Below are 24073 nucleotides of genomic sequence, written 5' to 3'. Positions count from 1 at the left end.
TAAATAACAGTAGTCTTCTCTACTAGAGAAGCGTTATTTATTTGAAGTAGTGCAATACCGCTATCTCGTTGTGAAGGCAACCACAATATGAGATACAATTAAAACGATGCCTTCCAAGCTACTTACGTAGTTCAAATTTATGGGTTAACTATGGTGTATTTACACCGATACTATATAGCTAATTACCAAAACCCATAAGAATTGTGCCTTGTGCATTGCATTTTCAAATTATTTATATACATACTGTTTTCTTACAAGACACTCAGGTTCTGAAATTCGTGTAAGAAATTTAAAAAATTACACTGGAATTAATACGATATCACAGACTTAATGAAATAGAATGAAGAGTAATTTCTTATACGTAGATGAGTTATGCATATAATCAGTTTGATGTTTATTTATTATTTGAAGGAAACAGAACAGAAGACTAAAGTAAATAGTAAGTACGAAGAACAGGAAGTGAGAAAAAACTCGATTACGAAACCATTCCTTTTATGTTTCCTTTTATTTAGGAAACAGCGTGCGTATTGAGTTAACCGTCAGAAAATCTTTCATCACTGACCACTTAGGGAACTAGTTTAAGTCAATTAATCTTAGCTCCCCATTTTTGGTCATCAGTCGATAAGGGTTTCGCAAACAAATGTGAACTTTTGGTACTCTTTACTACTACTTTCTTCTGATAAAATTCCCATAGTTACTGAAATATTGACCCACGAACATATACCACTTAACCTTTTTTTACTTCCCAAGACACATTTCTCTGCCCATCTTTGGTTAATAAGAATCTAGTTATTCCCAAGGAACTGCATAGGAAATAAAGTCTGAAGCAGCTAAAATTTTAAACACACGAAAATGCTTCCTTTTATTATCGTTTTAAGAGCCCTTCCGCTCATAGTTATCATAACACCTTTTTCCGAGGTTGATATTTAATTCGAAACATTCATTTTATTCAAAACAACTTTATTACATTCTTTATTTCTTTCTAAGTGGCGGTAACATGTTTTTGCAGTGTTGCATAATACGTTCATAGATATGTCAACTTTTTCATTTTTCTGCAAAGTTTTCTTTACTTTTGGATTTTAGTCAATTTTATTTTCTCAAATGTGTGTATCGACTCGTGTTGACTTCAAAAACCGCCTTTTGTGGATATGCTCAAGTTCAGCGCTGAGAATATCAATCATTTTCTCAGTATATGTTTCAATTTCTCTTTTTTTTCGATAGTAGCGATTTTAGGAGGAAATTTGTTCACTTGTAAATTCTCCTATTTGCTTTAAAAATATCTTTAGAAAATCCTGCTTGCTGGACGATTGGTTTCTTTTCTATGTACGAGGGGTTTCCGAAATGTAAGGTAACACATTTTTTCTCTCGATGATGTTTAATAATATGAAGTTGAAATTACACACCAAGAAATAAGTGAACATGCACTACTTCTCCACAAAGTCTCCAGTTTTATTAATGCATTTGTCCCAACGATGGGTCAGTTTATGTTTATCAATACCAGTACTGAAGAAGTCTGTGCCCACACGCAGTAACCAACATCGCACCGCCTGATGAACTTCCTCATTCGTGGTGAAATGCTTTCCTGAAAGGTGTTTTTTCAGAGGGTCCAACAAATAGAAGTCTGAAGGCGCTAAGTTTGGGCTGTAAGGGAGGGGGGAGGTGTGACAGAGTTTCCCAACGATTACGGCGCAACCACTCACGAGTACGGCGCAACCACTCACGAGTGGTGTGGGCAGTGTGTGTGTGTGGAGTTGCGTTGCCTTGCAACAAAGTCACACTGCTAGTCGGAGTCCTGGTCGTTTGCATCGAATGTTGGCTTTCAGTTTTTCTAACGTTGCACAGTAAAGCTGTGCATTGATTATTCCTCCCTTCGGCAAGAAATCCACCAACTGAGATCGCCTTGGCGATCTCAGAACAATGTGGCCATGACTTTTCGGACACTGGGAACAGTTTTGAATTTTTTGCGCACAGGAGATTGTGGATGTTTCCAGGTCATGGAGTCTTGTTTGCTCTCCGGGGTAAAGTGATGAACCCACGTTTCGTCTGCTGTGACTATGAGAGCGAGAAAATCCTCTCCTTCGTCGCTGTATCGCAAGAGGTTCTCCAGACACATCCCCATGCGTTTTCCTTTGTCCTCCCCTGACAATTGTCGGGGCACCCTGCGGCAGCACACTTTTCGAAAGCCAAGGACATCGTGAACAGTCTACTTACTCACGTTCACTATTCGTGCAATTTCACTCACCTGTTTTCAAGAACGATGCCCTTAATGCGCGAAATGTTGTCTTCTGTCTTGCTCGATGAAGTCCTGCCCGCCTGATGTCAATCTTCAATGTCAACACGGCCCGCTTTAAATTCATTGCACCAAAAACACACCTGCTTCTTTGTCATTACCTTTTCGCCATACACAGCAATAAGTTCACGGTGCCGACCGGGCTAGCCAGGTAGGTAAAGTGCCTGCCTGGCAACCCAAAAATCGCGGGTTCGAATCCCGCCTCGGGCTTGGATCAGAGTAAAATGCAGAAACTTTGGGAGGTGCTTTATGGCCACAGAAGCCGATGCGCCAACAACTAACAAAAAAAAAAAGTTCACGGTGAATGTCACTTGGTAAAGACCCTTTTGCTTGCAAAAAGCGAATAACTTCAGGAACACCTCTTTTGGACGGTAGCCGCCATTTTGCAACTGGAATCTGCTGTGAGGCGACAGTGCACTGGCTATCTTTTTGAACGTTATTAACGGGTCTATCTGTCCACCAGGTTTCATCTCATTCCCTTTCACCATTATTAAGAAAAAAAAAAAAAAGGATATGTTACCTTACTTTTCCAACGCGGACTTCTTTTGGACACCCATCGGATCTGCATAACGGTCTCAAGAGCGGCAACACAAGTCATTGCAGGAGTTCTTCCATTGGACTTCTTAGTAGTTTATAGAGGACTATGCTACAGAATACGGAAGAGGATTCCTGCAGAAATCCTAGACATCCACCTTAACTTAGACACGAACGTGAAAAGAGAGAGGCTGCGCTGCTATAATGAGCTAGTTCATGTATGGCAGACACGATGGGACACAACCAACAAGGAACTAGTCACGAAAAACTTCATACCGGATGCTACCTAGGCAATGGCAAAATCTGTTACGAAATGGTTTACTCTCACGATGAAACCTCCTGTCTAGTCACAGGACATGGGTCCTCAATGAAAAATTGTTTCAATTTAGGCTTGCAGAGTCAGACCTCTGTTTCTGTGTTGACTCTCGAAGGAGAACTGGTCCCACATGCTCTTCGACTATGCAATATATGATGAATCCAGAGAACATCTGAGGAATAACGTCCAGGGATTCTCTCTAACTGCAGTGGAACAAATAATTCAAACGCTAAGTAATCTTACAGCACTTCAGGCCTTTGCAAAAGAAGTTTTTTCTCGGAGGAAGAGAGTGGTTTTGAAGGCGAACCCTGTTCTGCTCCAGATCAATCAAGTCTGAAGATAAAATTGGACAATAAGAAGATTCGTTTTACCAAGAAGACCTGGACAATACTAGAGTTTTAAAAGTCTGTTTAGAGTTCTTGGTAACCACAATTGTTTAAGATATGGACGAGTTGCTAGTGTAAATTTAATATGTTGCTTTTTATTTATTTATCTATTTATTTTAATTAATTTATTTATATATTTTATGTTTTTATAATATTTAATTAATTTATTTATTTTATGAAAGATGTAATGTACTCAGTTGAGAGTTGTTAGGCGAATTTGAACTTACGTTCTGGGTGCCGCCTTTATTTTTAATAAATAAAAAAAAATACCTTACTTTTAACAAACCCCTCGTATATTTTTTCTCTAAATATATTGGCTATCAGACGCTACTTCATGATAACAAAATATCGTTGCATTTTACGCGCGAGAAAATGTATCTGAATTTCATTTATGTGCTTGTGAATGGTCAGGAAAAATTACGATCTTTAAATAATGTTGGGTACCTGTTTGGCGTACGTAATTTAAACTTCAGATAAGATATAAGAGAGTTGTTTAAAAATTTACTATTAATGATTTTGAATGTAAGTTTTAAGCTTTGTATATTCCTTCTTAGGGATAATGGTTTAAGATGATACTTGTTGAGATATGTATAAGATTAATTATTGTAGTTATAAATGCTGTCCTGTCTTAACATGTATTTAATTACTCCAGTTTGTAACTCTTTCTATTTTTTTTCAAGCTGGTTATTTTGTGTTCCAACCCAGAATTTTAATTTATGTGTTTTTTTAAAAAAACAACAGTTATAAGAAAACGCGTTTCTCTCAGTCTTTAATTTGCGTAGCTCGATTTAATAGGATTTGATTTTTAGTATAATTACTGTAATTGTTTTTCCGAGGGTTTTTAAACGTCGTGATAAGACATTTCGCAGTGTGTATCTTTAAATCATTCTTATCCGCTCAAATTTTAAAAATCTGTAGGTGTTTTGAAGAATGTAACATATTATCTTAACATTCCTCCTTGTTATGACAAGAAGTAAATATCTTTGTCTTCGGCATACATTAGGACTCTAACGACCTAAGAAAAAGTCATTTTTGTGATGTTATTGACATATATTAAATAAGATGGATCTAAACGAGGATCATTGGGAAATTCCTGTTAGTGCGAAGCAACAAAAATGTCATTTTTCGGTGAAGCCAACTTTGATAATATTAGTTCTCCGACTAAGGGTCGGAGAACTACACATAGTCTAAATATGTCTATGATAATCCAAAGCTTTGCAGGTAGCATCGTTGCTCTCTCTCATGCAGAAAAACCTTGAGACCAGTTCCCTTCGCCAAGTGAAGTTGAAAAATACTTCCCTTCGGAAACGATGGGGACTTTAATGGGATCTTTCACGCTGTAGCCGAGTTTGTCGGTCTCGGGCGAAGGGTTACATTTATTTTTTCTTTTGGAAGCTCCTCCTTTCTTCATTTTTAAATCCGCGAAACAGGCAAACCTTCCATAGAATACACGGAATTGCAGACATAATATGCCCAGTCCCCTGGCCTTAATTGCTTCTGCACAATCTCAAACAAACAACTTTTTAGGATTATATACGATTGTGTGTAAATTTAAAAATGAGCCATTTTTATTGCTAAAAGTTTATTATCACAAAAGTAAATTTTGTGTCCTTGTAGCTTGACCTGAATGTCGATCAGGCAATCTGCTCATTTAAACTGCCCTAACAATTACCTTTGTTAACAGCATCACTTTCCGAAACTTCTTGCTCCTTTGGCCACATGCACTACTCCTTGTGACCAAGGGACAGACAGAAGTTCCGTAATATGATGCTGTGAACAAAGGTAATAATCGCTGTAAGAGTTTATCAACTGGTAGTTGATTCTTAATGGAAATAACTTGCGTAGGAAACAACTCTTTTAAAGACATATTTTGTAGTATTACCTATAGTTTACTTTCATTTAGCACGAATTCACTAAAAATCAGAATAACAGATTCTATTAAATGCTTTCCAGCTCATGGCGTGCAATTCATCGTCATAATTGTTAAGTCGTCAATCGTATTCAGTGAAGAGTTTTAACTGATAAATGGAACACAATAAATAAATAACTTTTAGAGATAACTCTTTATGTGCGAACACCGTATATATATGAATGAGTTATTGACATTTTTAAAGTATCAAAAATTTTTGAGGAAACCCTGTACATAAAAATAATTCATAGCAGTAATAAATGTTAATAGCGATATGTAAACAACGAGTCTGAAAACGATTCACCTTACATTCAGAATATTATAGCTTAGTCTTCCATACAAAGTACGAGAATTAGTGAGTTAAAAAGTAAAGCGAAATGCACATCTGTACAGCCAATTGCAGGAGATAGGGTTAAAATACGCAAAAAGGTAATGTAAACTAAGTTTTCAACATTAATTGCAATGTTGTTGACCATCATATTTTCCGTTAATATGTATTTTAAATGAAAAACACACAATTCTGTATTTTTGTCACTTTTTCAAAAAATATGAGCTCCATACACGTTGTTAATCAAGACCACACAACTATCTGTTTACAAGTCGTGTCTAGAGTAGGCTTGCTGATAAACTCTAATGCTATCTTCCAACCTTTCCTCCAGATATCTCATCTGGTTCACCATAACAGTTTACCAATGAGTTCATTTCTTGACCTCTGATCTAAATGATGTTTGTCCGGCGAAGCCTATATTTTTCCTAATTTAATCCCTGTTTTTCTGTTATAAAAATCAACGAATCATCAAAATAAAGCTTGAATTATCTTTAAAATTAATTCGAGAAAAATGATTCACATGCGACCTCTGAATTCATTTACAAAAATTACGAACGAAAGACCTTTTATAAACAAATCCTCGTGAAAAAATAATTGCTGTAACTTAAACTTGCATATGAAAATATTATTGAACTTTTAGGTAAAAAAAAAACTTGGAACGTTTACAATATTTTCCATTGTGCTTTGACATCCTTGTGACTGAAACATTATTATTATTATTATTTTTTTTTTTTGCACAAATTGTAGAGGAGGAATTGTTTTTTGAGATGGACTATAGCTTCAATTGAAGTGCACTTTCTAAGGATTCCTCCCTCTCGGACGGGATTGGAGCCTTTAGCACATCTCTCCAAGCGGGTGATAAGTGGCAAATCCACTATATCATCTTCTCTGCCACTAGAATTACCATATAACCTCTTTAAAGAATACATGTACTATTTTGCATAGTTTCTACTTTTGTATTCTAATTTTTAGATAGGTTGAATACTCTTTTTCATTTTTAAATCAAATTAAAGTCGTTAGCTCCCCTGAAAACGGCAAAAAAGAAGCCAACTTTTCCAATCAATGACAGCAGAACCTTTCTTAGAGTTCATAGAACCCAAATGCAAGGATGCACGTGGATATACCTGGCTAAACACTCTTCACTGGCTGAAGGACTGAATGGGGCCGACTTTATTTGGATTTGCATCCTTTTTAATATGGAGCCCCGGTGCGTTGCGCCCGTTGTACTCTTCCCCCCACCCCGAGGATTGGTCCTGAGTGGCGGATGTTATGCCACTTTGGAGAGGAGGGAAAAATAATATAAAGCCGATTATAATAAGTTTTTTACATTCCACATTTACGTTTATGTAAATACAATTATTGCAGTGCAACCTATGGGAGTATCCTCCTACCCTCCCCTAAAATCTGCTACTGTTTCCAAATTCCTAAATTTTATCGAAGGATTTTCCTAGTTCTCAGCAGAAACACGGTGAAGGCACCTTTCTTTGTTTTAATAAATGATAGATGTAAAACTTCCTGCACATTAAAAATTTTGGCAAATCGTTTTGGATCTGCTCTTTCGTCGTTTACACATGTAGTATCTCCATTATCGACGTAGTGATTATACTGTCGCAGTGGACTGGAGGGGACAATTCGATTTCATTTATCTTGACTGGATTCGCTTAACTGATAAGAGCGAACTATTCATACAAGGTTTTCTGTTTTTCACAGAAAACCTTGTATGAATAGTTCGCTTGACACTTATAGAAGAGGTACTCGTTTGTTTTGTGCTGGTATGAAATCTCCAAATGGACCTTTCATCGCTGATGTAGTGGGCACAGTACACTTCTTGGTACACTTCAAGAAGTGGTACAGACCACTTCTTGAAGAAGAAGTGGTCCAAGAAGTGGTACAGACCACTTCTTGGTACTTACACCCTTGCAGCAAGCACAGTGGTTACGATTACCATCCTCTCCACATCGTGTGGGGAAAAGGCCTGGATTCAAGTTTCATCTAGACGAAAGGATATTTTACGGATTTATGAGGTTTTTTTTCCACGCCGTACAATCTCGGACATGGACGACAAGAATTTTTAATTTTCACACAACTGCAGCTCAATTGCTTTGACAGATGTAAAGCAACTCCGTAACAACATATTCCCTTCCCCTTTTCGAAGTTTATCCCGGAAGGGTAAACAGATTTTCATTCCGCAAAGGGTAACTACCGAGTAGCAGACAGATTGAGGTCCTCTTATTTGGACACAGTGGGATTATGGCCTCCTTATCTCTACAGGATATTGTTCTATAAATCATCGTTTGGACACCATGAGGTGTCCTGGCCACTTGTTTATATTGCTTAGAAAACTTCATATCTGACCGTATCGTAACTCCCAAATCCTTTTCTTCCTCTACTATTTTGATTTCAACCCCACCAAGTCTATAAGTTATTTTGGGTTTTCTGTTCCCAAAGTGTAAGATCTAGCATCCTGCATTAAAATATGGCTGTCACTTTTCTGACCATTCTTGAAGCCTGTTCGAATCATCCTAACAGAGCCTGTATGACTCATCTCTAACAGAGTCTCTCCACTCTCTGTGTCATAGACGTTCTGTTTCTGCAGCATGCCTTTTCTACAGATACTTCCATGGGCACTGTTCTTCTGAATTGGCTTCTATAATTCCCACTCTCTCTTTCAAAGCAGTCCGAACACGTGCCGCCACCAGCCAACTATATCCAACTATATCCAAACTCACAGACCTAACTTTTCATCTTCCTCGTTTATTCATTCAACTGCCGTTTTCTGGAACAACCTTCTTTCATACCCATTTCCTGAAAATTACAGTCTACAGAAGTTCAAGTCTCATGTCAACAAATATCTCTTTCGTCTTCTCAACCCATGCACGGTACTAAGTACGATAGGTTCTAATACCTCTCGTGTTTGGAGTTTTCATTAAAAAAAAAAAATCCTGAAGAAGCGAGCTTGGCACTGATCATTAAAGATTCTCCCGATCATCACGTCGTATGCAAATTTTGACATCACGTCCTTTATCCCTTCGTCGACGTCGTTTATGAAAATCAGAAACAACAGAGGTCCAAGACCCGATCTCTTGGGGAACCCCCACTTCTGTTGTTACACCATTTGAAGAATATTCATTGATCAGAACCCTCTGCTTTCTGCCCTGCAGCAACTCTGAAATCCCTCCTAGAATTTTTCCAGTAATCCCAACATGTTCCAGTTCATGAGAGATTATACAGTAACCTCTCGTGTGGAACTGAGTTAAATGCTTTGCTAAAATTCGAATCAACTCTACCAAAATTGTTCCCTACATTGAGCTCGTGAGTAACTGTGTCAAAATAGCTTACCATGTTAAACTGATTTTCCCTTAAAAAACTATGTTGTGTATGCCTTTCATAATGCCATTTTTATGTAAATATCCCCGGATGCACTCCTATTCATTGCCTTGAAGATTTTAGATTTTCTCTATCCCTTTCCCATTATCTGTTAATCCCCCCCCCTCACCCAAGGAAAATCATATCATAAACCCTTCTTTAATTCCGAACATTTCCTATTTTCTTTACATATGTGATATCAAACTGTTAAAAGTTTTAAAGACGTTCAATGGGGTTTTAGGACTGTTTAGTATTAGTATTGCTGAAAAATGATGTAAGAAAGCAAGATTATACAGTATCAGCCTAAAACTAAAACACTAGCTTCGTTTGTCTATACGTTCTAATAATTTGACGAATACTTTGAATTTATTCAAACTACCCACTCACACAACACCAGATGGAAGTTTGTTCCGTTCCAACAATCAAATTATTCCCATTATTCCCTGATTGAAAGCAAAGTTTCGCATACCTTATCTTACAACCATTCTTTTTCAAGTTGATGTCTCTTATGTGTGTTGTCTGAGAAAAAGTAAAGATGCCATCAGCATTCACCTTACTCAATCCATTTAAAGCTTAAACACTTCAATCAGGTCTCCGCGCAGGTGCTTCGTTTTCAGAATCTACAGCTTGCAGAACTCAAGTCTTTTCGGTAAGGGAACCCTTTTGTACCTCGGACTTGTTGCTTTGTAGTTATTCATAGTTCAAGGACTACATGGAGATGACGATGACAGAAGGTACAAGGGTTATGAATAAGTGAAGAATTCAACAGAGCGAACCATGATGGTCACAACTGGCAGGGGTAGATACTTCTGTACTGTATTCATAAAGTTTAGATTCTCCGTAATGCTGTTAAGCACAGAAAATTTCGAAGCGTTTTCATTACTTTGCATCTCTGAAGTAGTTCAAAGAGAAAGGTTTCATCTCGGAGCATAGTATCATATCAAGGGACTTGCATATTGCTTGGATAATCCAATTTAAAAGTAATCCTCTTAAAAAGGTCGTCCTGCTAGGACATTTTAAGTACTCCAGTACTTTTTGTTTTGTACCCTCTATTTCTAGTTGCTTATCTGTCTGTCTGACCTCCTGCGTCTATTTTGCCTTTTGCCCTTGCTACTTATCTGTTTCCGACCTTCGATATCAAAGAATGTTTGCAAGGAGATTCTCTGATTTTACTGAAAAAAGAACATCAGTGCTTTCATTTATACAAAACTAACTTAGAAATGCCTGGATATTAATGTTTTTAATTATATTCTTATAGTGAAGTACTGATTATTAAAAGTTCACACTGAAGTAAATCAGGATTTTTTTTTGATAACTCAAAACAAGATTGGTATTGAAACTTAGAATTATCTAGTACCATGTTATGGTTGAGGGTGGGGAAGCCAGAAGGACCTTGTTAACAAGATCCTTCTGGCTTCTTTAAGGATCTTGTTGAAAAAATCCTTAAATTTCTGTATTTGTTGGTTATTGTGCACTACTGTTACCATTCTTGGATATGTTCTTGTTTATACTCCGGCACGACCACCAGGTCAGTGGAGTTTACAATAAATCAATTAATACAAATGTTAATCGTATTTAGCAGTCACGGGCTTGAACCCCGAGCCACTCAAAAAGCGTGCGCTACTGTATTTGCGCTACTGACCACTCGGCTATGCAGACATATGCTAATCCACGTGCCAACGATGCAAATATCGCATACTACAACTCGTTATTAGAGACGCGCATTTGCGCCCAGCAATACGACGAAAGCTCCTCCATTTGGTGTTTACAGCATCAGTCATCTTTCGCAATAATGCAATGTGTACGTGACTGTGTAAGCGTGACTGCAGTAGTCATGGAGAAATTCTTCAGCATCTTTCCTCCTCTATTCTTCGGATATGAGCCCTTGTGGCATTGATTTGTTCTACAAGGTGAAGGAACCGTTGACCTTTGAATGGCTGAGAGGCCAACGTTTCTGGACAGCACAAGGCATATTGGAAGTAGCAAGTCGTTTTCTCGCAGATTCATGCTTCGGATTGAATGCTACAGAAGGTAGGAGATTACTTTGAGCGAATGTCCCCCTGAAACGCTTGTAAATAAAGCTGAATTTTTAACAGTCATATATTTGTGATTTCCAGAAAATGAAGCAAGTAATAGTAATCATGGCATGTGATGCAAGAAAGCAAGCGTATGAGCTTATGTAGCATCAGCCAAAAAAAAAAAAAAAATTCACACAACCATTCCATCTAAATGTTTGTCCAGTTTCTCATTAAATTTGTTTAACCTATCAACTTCCACAACGACAGATGGAAGTTTATTACAGCAATTAACCACCTGCTGGCTAAAAGCAAATTTCCGCACATTTATTCTACAGCTGTCTTTCCTCAATTTGAATTTATGCTCCCTTAGGTTCGTAATCTGAACAAGTGGAAGAATCCAATCAGAATTCAGCGTGCACAACCCAAGGCCTTATACACCTCAATCAGATCACCTCGCAGGTGCCTAGTCTCCAGCCGCTGCTGCAATTTGCAGAACTTAAGCCTCTCTCTTGGTAAAAGGATCCCTTCATTCCCCTCACCAATCTTGTGAACAAGCTTAGGGGAAAAAAGAAACAAAGAAAGAAAATTACAGAAAGAGCGCTACCTATGGAAATGCCTGCAGAAAAGACATGTATCAGAAACTGGACTGCTTCCCTCCTGTTTGGTGTGGTAGGGGAATGGAGCCAATTTTAAAAGGGAAATCATTGGTTAACCTGATTGGCTCTCTGTCTCTAAAGCTATTTTATAGTAGCTAAAATGTAGCTATTTTAGACCGCTCTACAAATGTGGGAACTGAGTTCCATGACTTCAGTTGCAGAGGAAAGTTTGGATTCATTACGTAAAAGAAAAATAGTGAAAGAGGAAACTAAATGTTTTTGAACGCTGAGAAATTGATAGATGTGATGTATTATGACAGCTGATGACGGTTATTCCAAGTAGTTAAATCTCATTTCTCATCTGGCCCAGAAATCTGGAATCACTGAAGATAAACATATATGAAGCAAATTCTTCTCTGCTAGGAATAAGAATGATTTTAGAAGGATTTAATTGACTAAGTTACTAATCTCCCTTTACACTCTACTTAAGAATAAACTGATGATTAATATTTAAAATGCCAAACATTCAAGATTTCATTGCGCTGTGCAAGGTGTATCAAACAGGACTGTAATGTACCATTATCAGATGTGGATTGAATTTGCACTCGATGGAAAGATGTCATAAGCATCAGTAAAAATATGAAAGTAGCAAGTCACCCCTCCCCTTCTCCATCTACATGCAGTTTTCGAAGAGGAACCCAACTATACGGTGAAAAAAGCAGAAGTGGACCATGGATTAGAAATTTGATTAGAAGATCACAAATAATGAGATACTTTGATCATTTAGAAATTGTTTTATAGATGAGCAATGTAAACCAGAATATCCTCTGTATCGAGAGCGACGGAATCTATATTTTCATACATTAATTAAATGGACGGTACTTTTATAAAAACATTGAAGTAAAGGCTATAGAATGAAAATAATAAAATCACTATGGAGCAGGGATGTTAAGATCAAATTGATATTATTTTTACGAGACCTGAACTTCTTGCTCATATTTGTGTGTAGAAGTGTGTGCGATATTGAAGTTTTTTGCACATATCCGAGTAACATATTTATCATTGTGTTGTGAAGAATGAAAAACTTGAAATAGCTCATTGGGGAAAGAATTCTATTCCCTCCGCTAGAGATCGGCTTCTCTAATGTGCTTGGGAAAATACATTCGGGAAGCCAAAATCTGAGCCACAAAACAAAATCATAAAATATGAATTGAACATGAGGTCAGCAACCCACGCCCCATTCACCCCATCGTACATCTGGCCCTTTCATTAAAAGGACTCCAATTTACATACTTCTGATTAACCCATTATTTAGAGAACTACGAAATTAAAGAAGGTGTTATGAATCTTCCGTTAGGAAACAGATTTACCCTTAACAATAACCTTCAGAAAACTTATCACTTCTTCTCTAGTGTCGTAATGATCAGAGCTATCTCTTGTCAATTTACTTACAGTTAAGTGAAGCAAAACGGCTGTATCAGATTAGCCGATTTATTTGTGCATATCTACTTAAATTTCAACAAATTTCAACATTTAACGAAAATACATTTCTCAATATCCGCAGATTTTTTGTATTAAGTGTCTTTCTAATGATTAATGTTCGTATGTTTCCTCCATAGGAATTACGCACGTCTGTGTAACCCCTTAACAAGGACTTGCGGACCTGTAAATTAAAATCCAAGGCTTTTACTTATCGACAATGCTTAGAATTCTCAGTAGCATTGCGACATTGCATTCAGTGAACTAATATTTGCCTATTTTTCGACATTAAAAAAGTTCATTGTATTAAAAGCCTTATAAAATGTTGCATTAAATCCTTTTAAAGTGATATTTGTATCAGCGTGTCTTGATAACCGATGTGTGTGTGTGTGTGTGTTGAATATATTTATAGTACGTCTTATAATATAGATATTATAATGTTTTATAATATCTACTAGGGGGGGGCTTCGACCCTGCTCGTTGCACTCGCTTCTTTTGATAAAATAAAATACTTACAGAAGCTTTTGACTTTGTGTGTGTGCTCTTCCTCAGCTATGAATACGTTACTATTTCTACGATCGTAGTGTGAACGGCATCATTTCATCTGTATCTCATATTGTGCTCATCCTTCACAACGAGTTACCATATATTGCACTACCTCGAATAAGTAGCATTTAACTAATAGAGAAGCCTATTGCCACTTATTCTCGGTGGGCACACCACCCAGACGGCACCGTTTCAAAGCTAGTTGGCTTTTCATCGGTGGATGCCTTACACACTACGATCATAGTTTTTTTTAAAGAGTTGTCTGTGGTGTGTCTACACCGATATTATATAGATATAGAATCTTAAACTTTTAAAATGTTATGCTTTGCTGCATTTAGTTTATTTAAATAAATACGGATGGATTGAGCAAGATCAATGCTGATGTCATTCTTCCTCTCTTGTTCAGACCTGACAAGAGGGGGGAAACAAACTTCCATCTTGTTATTGTAAAAGTACTCACAATGTAATTATAAGTATGTACTGTTGTTAACCACGCGACATGTGTGGTTGGTTTACGTAGTCTCGGTAATGGAATGTAGAAACATGTCCGATTCATGATGTATCTGTTTTTATTGTTATCTTTTTCAAAGGGAACACCCCCTAAAAAGCCTCTGGCTTATGTGTTCTCCATCCCTTCTGCTGTTATCTCCCAAGAATTGTAACACAAAATAGGGATAAATAAATTATCAAATTATCTGTTGTTATGGAAGTTGACAGTTTAAATAAATTCAAGGAAGAACTAGACAAACTGTTGGAGGGAATGAATAGGTGAAATGAGAGCTGTCTTTTATTCCCCCCCCCCCCCTTTTTGACTGATGCTGTATAAACTTGCTTTCTTGCATCATTTGTTTTAATGTTAATAAAAAAGACAAATCATGGAAAGACGATCAAAATTACGAAAGCTGTACATGATCTTTAGAAATGTAAATCGAATTATGTATATGGCTGATTTCACGTACACAGACAGTTACGTACGTGTACTTTGTTGACTAGCTTTTGGCTGCAGACATCTCAAATGATGCTGTTGCATTAAAAAAAAAAAAAAAAAAAAAAAAAAAATACATTTTATAAGATGTTTTGTATTTTTCCCCACTAATCGTTTCTTCACAGCGAGGATAACATCCAATGCCTTGATTACTAATGCAACCCTATATCATAATATTCGTGGGGGACCTTCACCAGAGTTTCGCACCTCTGGTTTCAAAGATTCCTCAATAAAAAGACGAACACTCAAACCACTATCCGCATATCCAACAGTAATTTAAAATTTATCACTAAATAAAAATATTTATTACTAATAGTCATTAGGTGTTTAGATTTATTCGAAAAAGGCTCCTAATAAGCCCACAAGCTTCTAAATCCATTTCAGTCAGTTGCCTTCGAATTGTTCATAATAGGCTTTTGTTTTGCCACTTGCTATTCTCGATAAACCCCGGTCGATATCACAAATCATATGCGTAATCTGTTTGCAATGGTGTCCTTGGTGTAAAAGTCGTCTTTAAGTAATTAGTTGAACTTAATTACGATGCAAGTAGACTTAAAGAGATTCGTATATGTAGTATAATTTAAGATCTCTGATCAGTTAAAATTTAAGTTTGTTTGTTTGTTTGTTATTTTGGTTTTTTAGGAGCATTAGCAACTAAGGCCATATTGCTCCGGGATATGCGGTGGTCATTCCCTGACCTTTCCGCATCCTCTGTATTTGGTGGTGACGGGTTCGAACCCCGGTCTAATCAAGAAGCGTGTGCGACGCACTGCTGCTCCTTCCCACCTGGCTACAGAGGCGCCAAAATTTAAGTGCACTATGAGTTGAGTTAGGACGGATTATACCTGTTTTTCGGCTTTACCTGTTTTTCGGGATTGAAACCCTGAGTTTCCCAAGGAAAAGCCATTCTACTCTTGTATGAGGTCGGAAAACTCGACCGTGATTTAAAAAAGAAGTTAATTTCGTTAATTAATTTAAGAAATCTTTATTGCAATAATAATGATAATACAATTCGATAGATTGCAATGTTTAATAGAATTATTTCAACTTATTGTTGTTAATTATGCAGCTTGTGCGTATGTGTTTTTTTTTTTTTTTTTTTTTTTGTTAGTTGTTTGCGCATCGGCTTCTGTGGCCATAATGCACCTCTCAAGGTTTTTGCACTACTCTGATTCAAGCTCGAGGCAGGATTCGAACCCGCGACCTTTGGGTCGCCAGGAACTTTACCCACTCGGCTAGCCCGGTCGGGTGTGTGTGTGTGTGTGTGTGTGTGTGTGTGTGTGTGTGTTTGCGCGCGCGCAATTGACGTCAGTAGTTATTGGAACCTAGCTTCCTTTCCAAATAGCTGAGATAAGCTACCTTTGAACTGTCTCTTAGTGTTGCAAGTCTGCTAGATCCAAGGTCTTCCGCTGTGAAGATGATGAAGCGTGTTCTCCCTGAAGGCTAACCTTAATCGTGCGAATTTTGTACAGGTTATTGGAGTCATATTCCCATTCCTTCAGTGCCTGTGTATTCGGGTCTGTAACCGTGTGTGTGTGTGTGTGTGTTCAGGGTAGTTTGCCTGTATGTAGGAAAGGGAAAAGAAACGGATCAAAACCCAGCACCTAGCTTGACATTGGCTGATTTAAACCGAGTGAAGAAGCCGTTGTACTAATGCCCTCGTGAGTAGCACAGTTGGTAGGATCGCAGTCCTCCCTACTACTGGCTGGAAAAGACCTGAGGTCGATGACGGGATAAATTTTTATGGGTCTTTTTCACAACGTGGCTTAGATAGTCGGTCTCAGTCAAGGGCAGCATCGTGTTTTTTTATCTCCCGGAAACTCTGGTTTTTCGTCCAGCAAACAGAAAATCAACCTTAGAACACACGCAAATTGCACGGAGCAACATGGCCTCAGCTGCCGATGATCCTAACATCCAACAACAGCCGTTGTAATTTCATCTAGTTTGAGATGGGACTTAGACCCAGACCTTTCCGAAGAGGTGTCGGTGTCATCAGGGGGTCAGGCTATGTTTCATTATGATCAGGAATGTATGACTGTTGCATGTAAAAAGTAACTGACATAATTTACTTATATTTTAAAAGCTTTTGACACAATCCCGCATAAATGTCTAGTGCATATGTTGCAGAAGTATGACATTTTGAGTTGGCTTCTACAGTGGATAAAGGAATAGTTAACTAGCAGAGGACAAAGTGCGGTTATTATAAATGGACAATGTCCCAAACCCTGGCCCATTCATAACACTGATCCAAATGGACCAATGTTATGAGTGGGTGTCTGTTAGGGCTCCCCTCCTTGTTGTATCTAATTATTATTAATGATATTGATGATCATATTTCAATTTCATGCCAAAGTTTTCTGGTAAGGTTAAGGTGCCACGGCAGTTCACTGTTGGGCACAAAATCCGAAAACAACACGATTCCGCACAAAATGGCAGAATGATTAGGCACTACGGACAAACAATACATGTTCACAATAACCACAGAGTTCTGAATAGTCAGTATTATTTTATTAGTTTTCTGTTGTCAATCTTAAGTTTCGTTCCTATTATTGGCATGCTTATAGAGGTCTATTTTCATTGAATTAATTATTGAAAATGTATTTGCTGGAAACATTCCTCTAATGGTAACGAGGTTTGCAGGGATGAGGGTAAATGACAGTTAATGGAGTTCATTATCAAAATAAATAAAATGCAAAAATTACTCAAAATATATTATAAAATATTATCAAAAATATTAAAAACACATGCATTTATTCATAGCATATAATTTAAATTCTTTAAAACCTATTTGCAACAATATGATAGATTAAAATATTACATAAAATGATATATAGACATAAAAGAAATACACTGGTGTGCACCAGTCAGGTTTTCATCTGTAGCTTCTCATAAGAGTGGCCTGGATATAGGAAAAGCGTTCACCTGTTACAGTACCGCCTCAAAGTATCTGGAATTGTGTACGTACATCCAAGATAATGCCTCCCCAGACGAGAACATCTCGATCGCCATATCGATCCCTTTAGTGATGTTTTCGGGGTGATACCGTGTGCCAACCACTCGCCAGATTAGTTGACGTTCAGAATCGCTGCTGAGACTGAATCTACTCTCATCAGTAAAGAGTACCTTAAGCAAAGATTTTGTGGTTGTAACCTTTAGAAATAGTGTTGGTTCTTAAGTTTTGCACACCAGTGTACATCCTGCCAGGGTATATTCGCTTCTTAATTACATTTTACTACATTTTACTCACTTGGAAGCGAGGTCCCGTTATTTTCATACACAAATCAATTTTTTATTACTGTAATCATCCCATGTTTTGAGGATAAATTCATTTCGACCGACCATAGGTTTCTTTTTTCAAATGTTTCTTTACACTTACAAACTTGAAGTATATTGGGATGGGATGTGGTGTGTAAAACTACTGATTGTAGTGAGAATGGAAGGATTCGCGACCGTTTGTTGTTCTTGCTTTACATGAAGGTTTTTCTGCCGACACTTCGGGAGGATAAAAGGAGTCTTCTGCCACACAGTTGTGCAGAATATAATCAGGTAAAGATATATCTTTTGTCAGAGCAGTGTACTAAACCCGTCACCTAATTAATGAAAAGGTAAAACCACTGAATGAAAAAATATTTCAACCATTGTCCTGTTTCTGTGTTATGACTATAGTAATTCCTGAGGTTTTTGTTCTCCTGCCCAAGGTGGAATCGACAACATGTTCTTGTTTATACTCCGGCACGACCGCCAGGTCAGTGGAGTTTACAATAAATCAATCATAAAAATTGTTAATCGTATTTAGTAGTCAGGGGCTTGAACCCCGGTCCACCCAAAGAGCGTGTACTACTGCACTCGCGGTCCTAACCACTCGGCTACGTCAGGCCTATGCTGTTTGGTATTCTGGAAACACGCTGAATGAGCACTTCTTACTAAGAGTCATTTGGACTTCGAAAGAAGTCCAAATGAATTTTAGTAAGATTCATTTGGTTCATTCATTATTCATTCATTTGGTTCATTCATTAGTAAGATTCACTTTACTAAAATTCATTTGGACTTCGAGAGAAGTCCAAATGACCAGTAAGTTCCACACAAATTTCCTTTAATGTGATCCTTTACTGTAAGCTTCATTGAATCAATTGAAGTTTCCTTCAGTGCAAGCTTCAATTGATTTTGACTGCATGAAACGGGAGCCTACAGGCAAATAAAAACCGTTATCCGTATATGGACAGTGTACGACTTGTGAAAACATTTTGGAGAATAAGAAAACGTGCCACGTGAAAAAATCTGTTGAATTTCTTAAAATTTCCATGTTTTTCATGTACATTGTACGCTTCGGTTACAATGTACATGAAAAAACTTTTCGCCAGTCTGGTACCCAACTGATTTTATGTGCATACAGTTGAGTTAAAGAATCATTTAATTTTTTTTTACTTGCGTCATATATTGTTTTTCTTAGAAGATGAAGGCCGGAATGAACAATATCATGAGGTAAAAATGAGAGGCTTTTCTTCTCATATAGATTTTCCCGTGTTTTCGCTTAAGAACCAAACTGATTTTTTACGGTTTATTAAATTACCGGAGAGAACAGGATGGTTGTGTTCGTTTCGCATGACTATTACACGTTTTTTTTTTTAACTTAACAACAGTAACATTACATTTTCACTTTCTGTCAGTGCACCGAAAAATGAAATTTCCATTTTGTAATGTATTTGTTTCAATAAATTTGAGTTTTCTATCAGAATGCAAAATTTTCTTCTTTCTGTTTCAAACGTGTCGTCAGCTTTAACCTCCATGCTACAATTGTGATAGACTGCCGTCAACGTTCATACAAATGGGAAACAACTTAACTTTGAACATAGAAAGCATTTACTGTAATTTTCTTCGATAACTCGCACAACAATTAAAGACATTGTGATCTTTTTCTCAATGGCACACTCCAACCATTGTACGCTGGTGTGCAAAACTTAAGGACCAACACTATTTCTAAAGGTTACAACCACAAAATCTTTACTTAAGGTACTCTTTACTGACGAGAATAGATTCAAGTCTCAGCAGCGATTCTCGACGTCAGCTAATCTGGCGAGAGGTTGGCACACGGTATTACCCCACAAACATCACTGAAAGGGATCGATATGGCGATCGAGGTGTTCTCGTCTAGGGAGGCGTTATCTTGGATGAACGTACACAACTCCAGATACTGGAAGGCGGTACTGTAACCGGTGCACGCTACTGTACTGAGGTAATCCTTCCCCATGTGCGTCTGTTCCGGGGTGCCATTGGCCCCGAGTTCGTGTTTATGGATGATAACGCCACACCCCATCGCACTGCAGCTGTTGATATGCTTTTGGAAAGTGACATTGTTCGTATGGATTGGCCTACCCATTCCAATGATCTAAATCCCATCGAACACATATGGGACGCTCTGGGGAAACGCCTAGCGGCACGTCCACGCCCACCAGAAAATGTTCACCAGCTGAAGATGACGCTGACAGAGGAATGGACGATGTTACCGCAAGAACTTATCAACAACATTGTTGTAAGTATGGATAGGCGGTGCAATGCTTGCATCGACATTAGAGGTGGCCATATCTCCTACTGAGGACCACCTCTTCCCTTTGTTCCATCTTTGGCAGCGATGCATCTGAATAAAGTCCCTCTGTACCGTTTTATTTCCGTTGTTGTGTCGGCTTTGTTTCCTTCATCATTTCTGTACCTCACAAGGTTCCTTTGGTATGCTTTTCCCATATCCAGGCCACTCCTATGAGAAGCTACAGATGAAAACCTGACTGGTCCTTATATTTTGCACACCAGTGTATGATTAATTGTTATCAAAAAGAATGTATGGCCCAATCGTGTTGCGACCTTGTATTCTGCATAGTGCCCAACGTGATAACGAATTTCTAGGTATTGAAAGGATTTAGTTCCCATCGTGATATACCCAGATAGCAAGGCGGTTAACAAGGATAGCTAGGGATTATTGCTACAACCAATCAGACAAGTTATACAAGTGGTCTAAAGTGGCAATTAACTTTAATACTAGTAAATGTAAAATTTTACATCTCAGTCACAGTAATATCAATTATTGTATTATACAATAATTTTGCCAATAATATATATATATTGCGCTCCCGATCTGAGAGGTTCTTCCAACAGTTTACGAGGATCTTTCAAACTTTTTATACTTTGACTAGTAAGAAATTAAAATATGACTAAATGTTATGTGTAGTTAATGTATATCTTAGGATTACGCAGTGAAAAGTGTGGTTTTGGGTTTCCTAAAAATGCCTTTTTTTTTCAACAGCATTATTTTGAGTTGTTTTAACAAATGGAAATTTTGTAATCGCTGCTTTCCACCTCGAATAAAAGCATGGGTTCATCGGTTTGACCAGGAGATCAAACTCCCAAACAGTTTGCAAACAAGCATCATCATTTCCACCGCCAAGGAAGTTTCATGTTAGACCTGTACAGGCATTCATTCATCGCAACGTTATCTCTAGAGAAGGTCTGCCATCATCTAACTGTAAAACTGTCTCTTTATCACAGGAAAATGGCAGTAACTAAGGATATGAGGGGACAGTCTGTAAATTGCCTGTATTCTGTGGTCAATCTTCCTGTTTCCTGGCGAAACAGGGAAATTTGAGGGGGATTTCAACGCTGGAATTTTCCACCGTGTGGGGAGGACGGTGATTGAAACTGCGAACCGTCACGGTGATTGGTATCTATATACATCAGCAAAATTAATGGTATTCTATGCTGTGCGAGAGGTGGAGGGGAGCAATATATCAGTACTTTTTATATCTGTGTCGTCATTACTTTGGAGTGTTTATCCATTGAGCCACAAAAATTGTCCAACTAGAAATCATCTCTTGTAAGATGCTATACACTTTAACCCATTTTCTGTGTGAGGAGTTCATTCGGCTTTGAGGTAATACATAACTGCACCTGTTTTACTTAGAATTTAGAGAATTTACCTGTCAGACACTACCATTGTCCAAGAGATGAGGCATCGATCTATTATGCCACACAAAGTGAACCGCTCCTTTGCAGAGGGCTCCGATCCTCCATTCGTTTTATTTTGAACGTCGTGCATAATAATTTAGCGTCTAGGCCTTTTTTAAGTTCAACAATTTGGCAAATTTCACGTTTCGTTGCATTTCGAATTTTCTACAGTAGCTTTGCTGAATCGCTAGAGATAATTTAACTACCCGAAATCGCTCTGTCTCCCCCCCCCCCCCCATTTGACCAGCAAGAGCCTTAGGAAGTACAGTATGCCTGTAATTGGTTTGAAGTTTTCATGTCAAATGGCATCGATCATTTGAATTTGAATCTGTCAAGCATTTTTGACAGTTCTTCTGTCACTTCAAAAACGCCTAATATAATGCAATTTACTAATAATACCCATGAGAAATTCTAAAATAAAATTATAACAAAGATTTTACTTACCAGGGGGACAGTAAGAAGCACATTTGCTGCCGTCAAAGGGTATTGGGCCTGTTCACCAGGAAAAAAAAATCATATAAGTAGGTGTAAAAACAAATAATCTTAGAGCATTATTAATATTCGATACCTGGATGAGAACGTTTTAATTTACATGACATTTCATTAAAATGTTTTAATAATTAATATTTAGTTAACTTTTCTATATTACACGGCAGAACATCCAAATATCAACAATATAAAATACATTCCGCTTTAGTAATAATAGTAAATGGTAATAGTATATGTACCTTAACAGATTCATAATATGTTACTTATAGAAGCAATGCTCTTAGAAACAAACAGTAAATCGCACATATATGTAGTGGTGGTATATTTAAGCACCAAAGAAACTAAGATTTTGAGGCATCGCTGTATTGTGTTTTTCGGTCGGTTTGTCTGTTTGTGGATGAAAAATCTTGAATTTCCGGGAGAAAACTGTGCAGTCTTCGCTCAACTAACTCGGACATCTGGAAAAAGTCAATAAAAGTTCCTCTTGGAATGGAATTCGAATCCAGGCCTTTTCCACGCCGTGTGGAAGGATGGTAATCGTAATAAAGATTGAGAAAATGGAGTTCCAAAACTTTCTCTTTGAAAGGCATTTCAATTTCTCTAAAGTTTGGTATGCTTCGATGTTTCATTCATTGTTTATAATTAAATTATAGAGTTAAAAGTATAATGGTAGAATTGCATTTTGAATCTGTTACTTCGATTTTTTCATTCTTTCTTCTAAATTTTCGTGGAGATACGCTAGTGGTATTTCCAGCTCCATGTTTGAGGCTGAGATGAAAGAAACATGCCACACGATTCTGGATGCATTGGATTCTTGTGCGTTATACCATCAATTTTTATAAGTATCTGTCAATCAAACATCAACTCTCCTGCACCAAGCTGTATTTCGTAACATTTTGAAAAGCCTAGAGGTTTGCTGTTCTAACTAAATAATTCTGAAGGAAATTTTTGAAATACAAACGAATATACTGACTGAAATTGGACTCGTTCACTCACGAGTAGGGTTGAGTAAAAATAACAAGGGGCGCTATATTGTGTATGTAAAATTGAGCGTATCCTGTGGTTGTTTTTCCATCTGTTCTGTTGAACAAACCGCGCAATTCTTGCCTGAGAAATATTTTGAAAAAAGTATCCTTTAAAATATTTTAAATAATTGAGATGTACTGACACATTAATATAGTTTAACATTACTTTAACTAATCGTGGAATACCTTTGACTTGTTATAAGAGAGAATACTTAAATTGAAATATGTGATATTGAAACTAAATTAGAATTCGATGAATCGGTCACGTATATGCGATGTAAGAAAGCTAATGCTAGACAACGTTCTCAACTCCTAGTGCAACGAATTCAGGAAAAAAAAATCAAACGTAATACTTCCTAAACTCTTCAAAGGGAAAAAAATCCATGAAGTTACTAACCTGCTAAAGCAGCTCCCAAGGTATAGATGAACACTACTAGTATTCTCAGCTCCATGTTTGAGGCTGAGATGGCAGTTAGATGCCACGGGATTTTGCTTATGTACTAGCTGTTGACCAGGGCACAAGTCCACAATGTTGATCAGAGATTAAGACCTCTGACGGAGAAAAGGCGAAGAACGATCAGATTTTAAAACTGTTGTAGTGGAGTGGCGAATTTGTTGACCTTCTTTTCTAAGGCGATAAGATGAGTAAAAGGAGACCTGTAAACATCACTGATTGAAGAAAACCAAAAGTTATAATGTTACTTCTTGAAAATGCATGAGAGAATGTGTGAAAAGTGGATATAATATTAGCTTTCAGGAATACTAAATTTGATAATGATTATTAACTATCCGGAATTAAAAAATTTAAGGAAT

The 24073-nt window shown here is 37.4% G+C and overlaps 1 protein-coding gene across 1 annotated transcript in view; it reads right to left on the bottom strand.

Moving 5' to 3' along the window:
• Positions 1-23747, bottom strand: part of LOC150086110 (apolipophorins-like) — a 103630-nt gene extending 79883 nt beyond the window's left edge. Inside the window, exons 1-2 of the mRNA XM_090374376.1 lie at positions 23658-23747; positions 22191-22238 (exon numbers count right to left, since the gene is read on the bottom strand). Coding sequence (XP_090230502.1) covers positions 22191-22238; positions 23658-23712 — 103 coding nt within the window. The 5' untranslated portion in view covers positions 23713-23747. The remainder of the gene's footprint in view (positions 1-22190; positions 22239-23657) is intronic.
• Between the last annotated feature and the right edge of the window lie 326 nt (positions 23748-24073).

Source organism: Mastigoproctus giganteus, chromosome 5 (genome assembly GCF_048544385.1).
Source record: "Mastigoproctus giganteus isolate SK-2022 chromosome 5, ASM4854438v1, whole genome shotgun sequence".
Taxonomy (NCBI): Eukaryota; Metazoa; Arthropoda; class Arachnida; order Uropygi; family Thelyphonidae; genus Mastigoproctus; species Mastigoproctus giganteus.
This window is presented reverse-complemented; position numbering and strand designations above follow the sequence as displayed.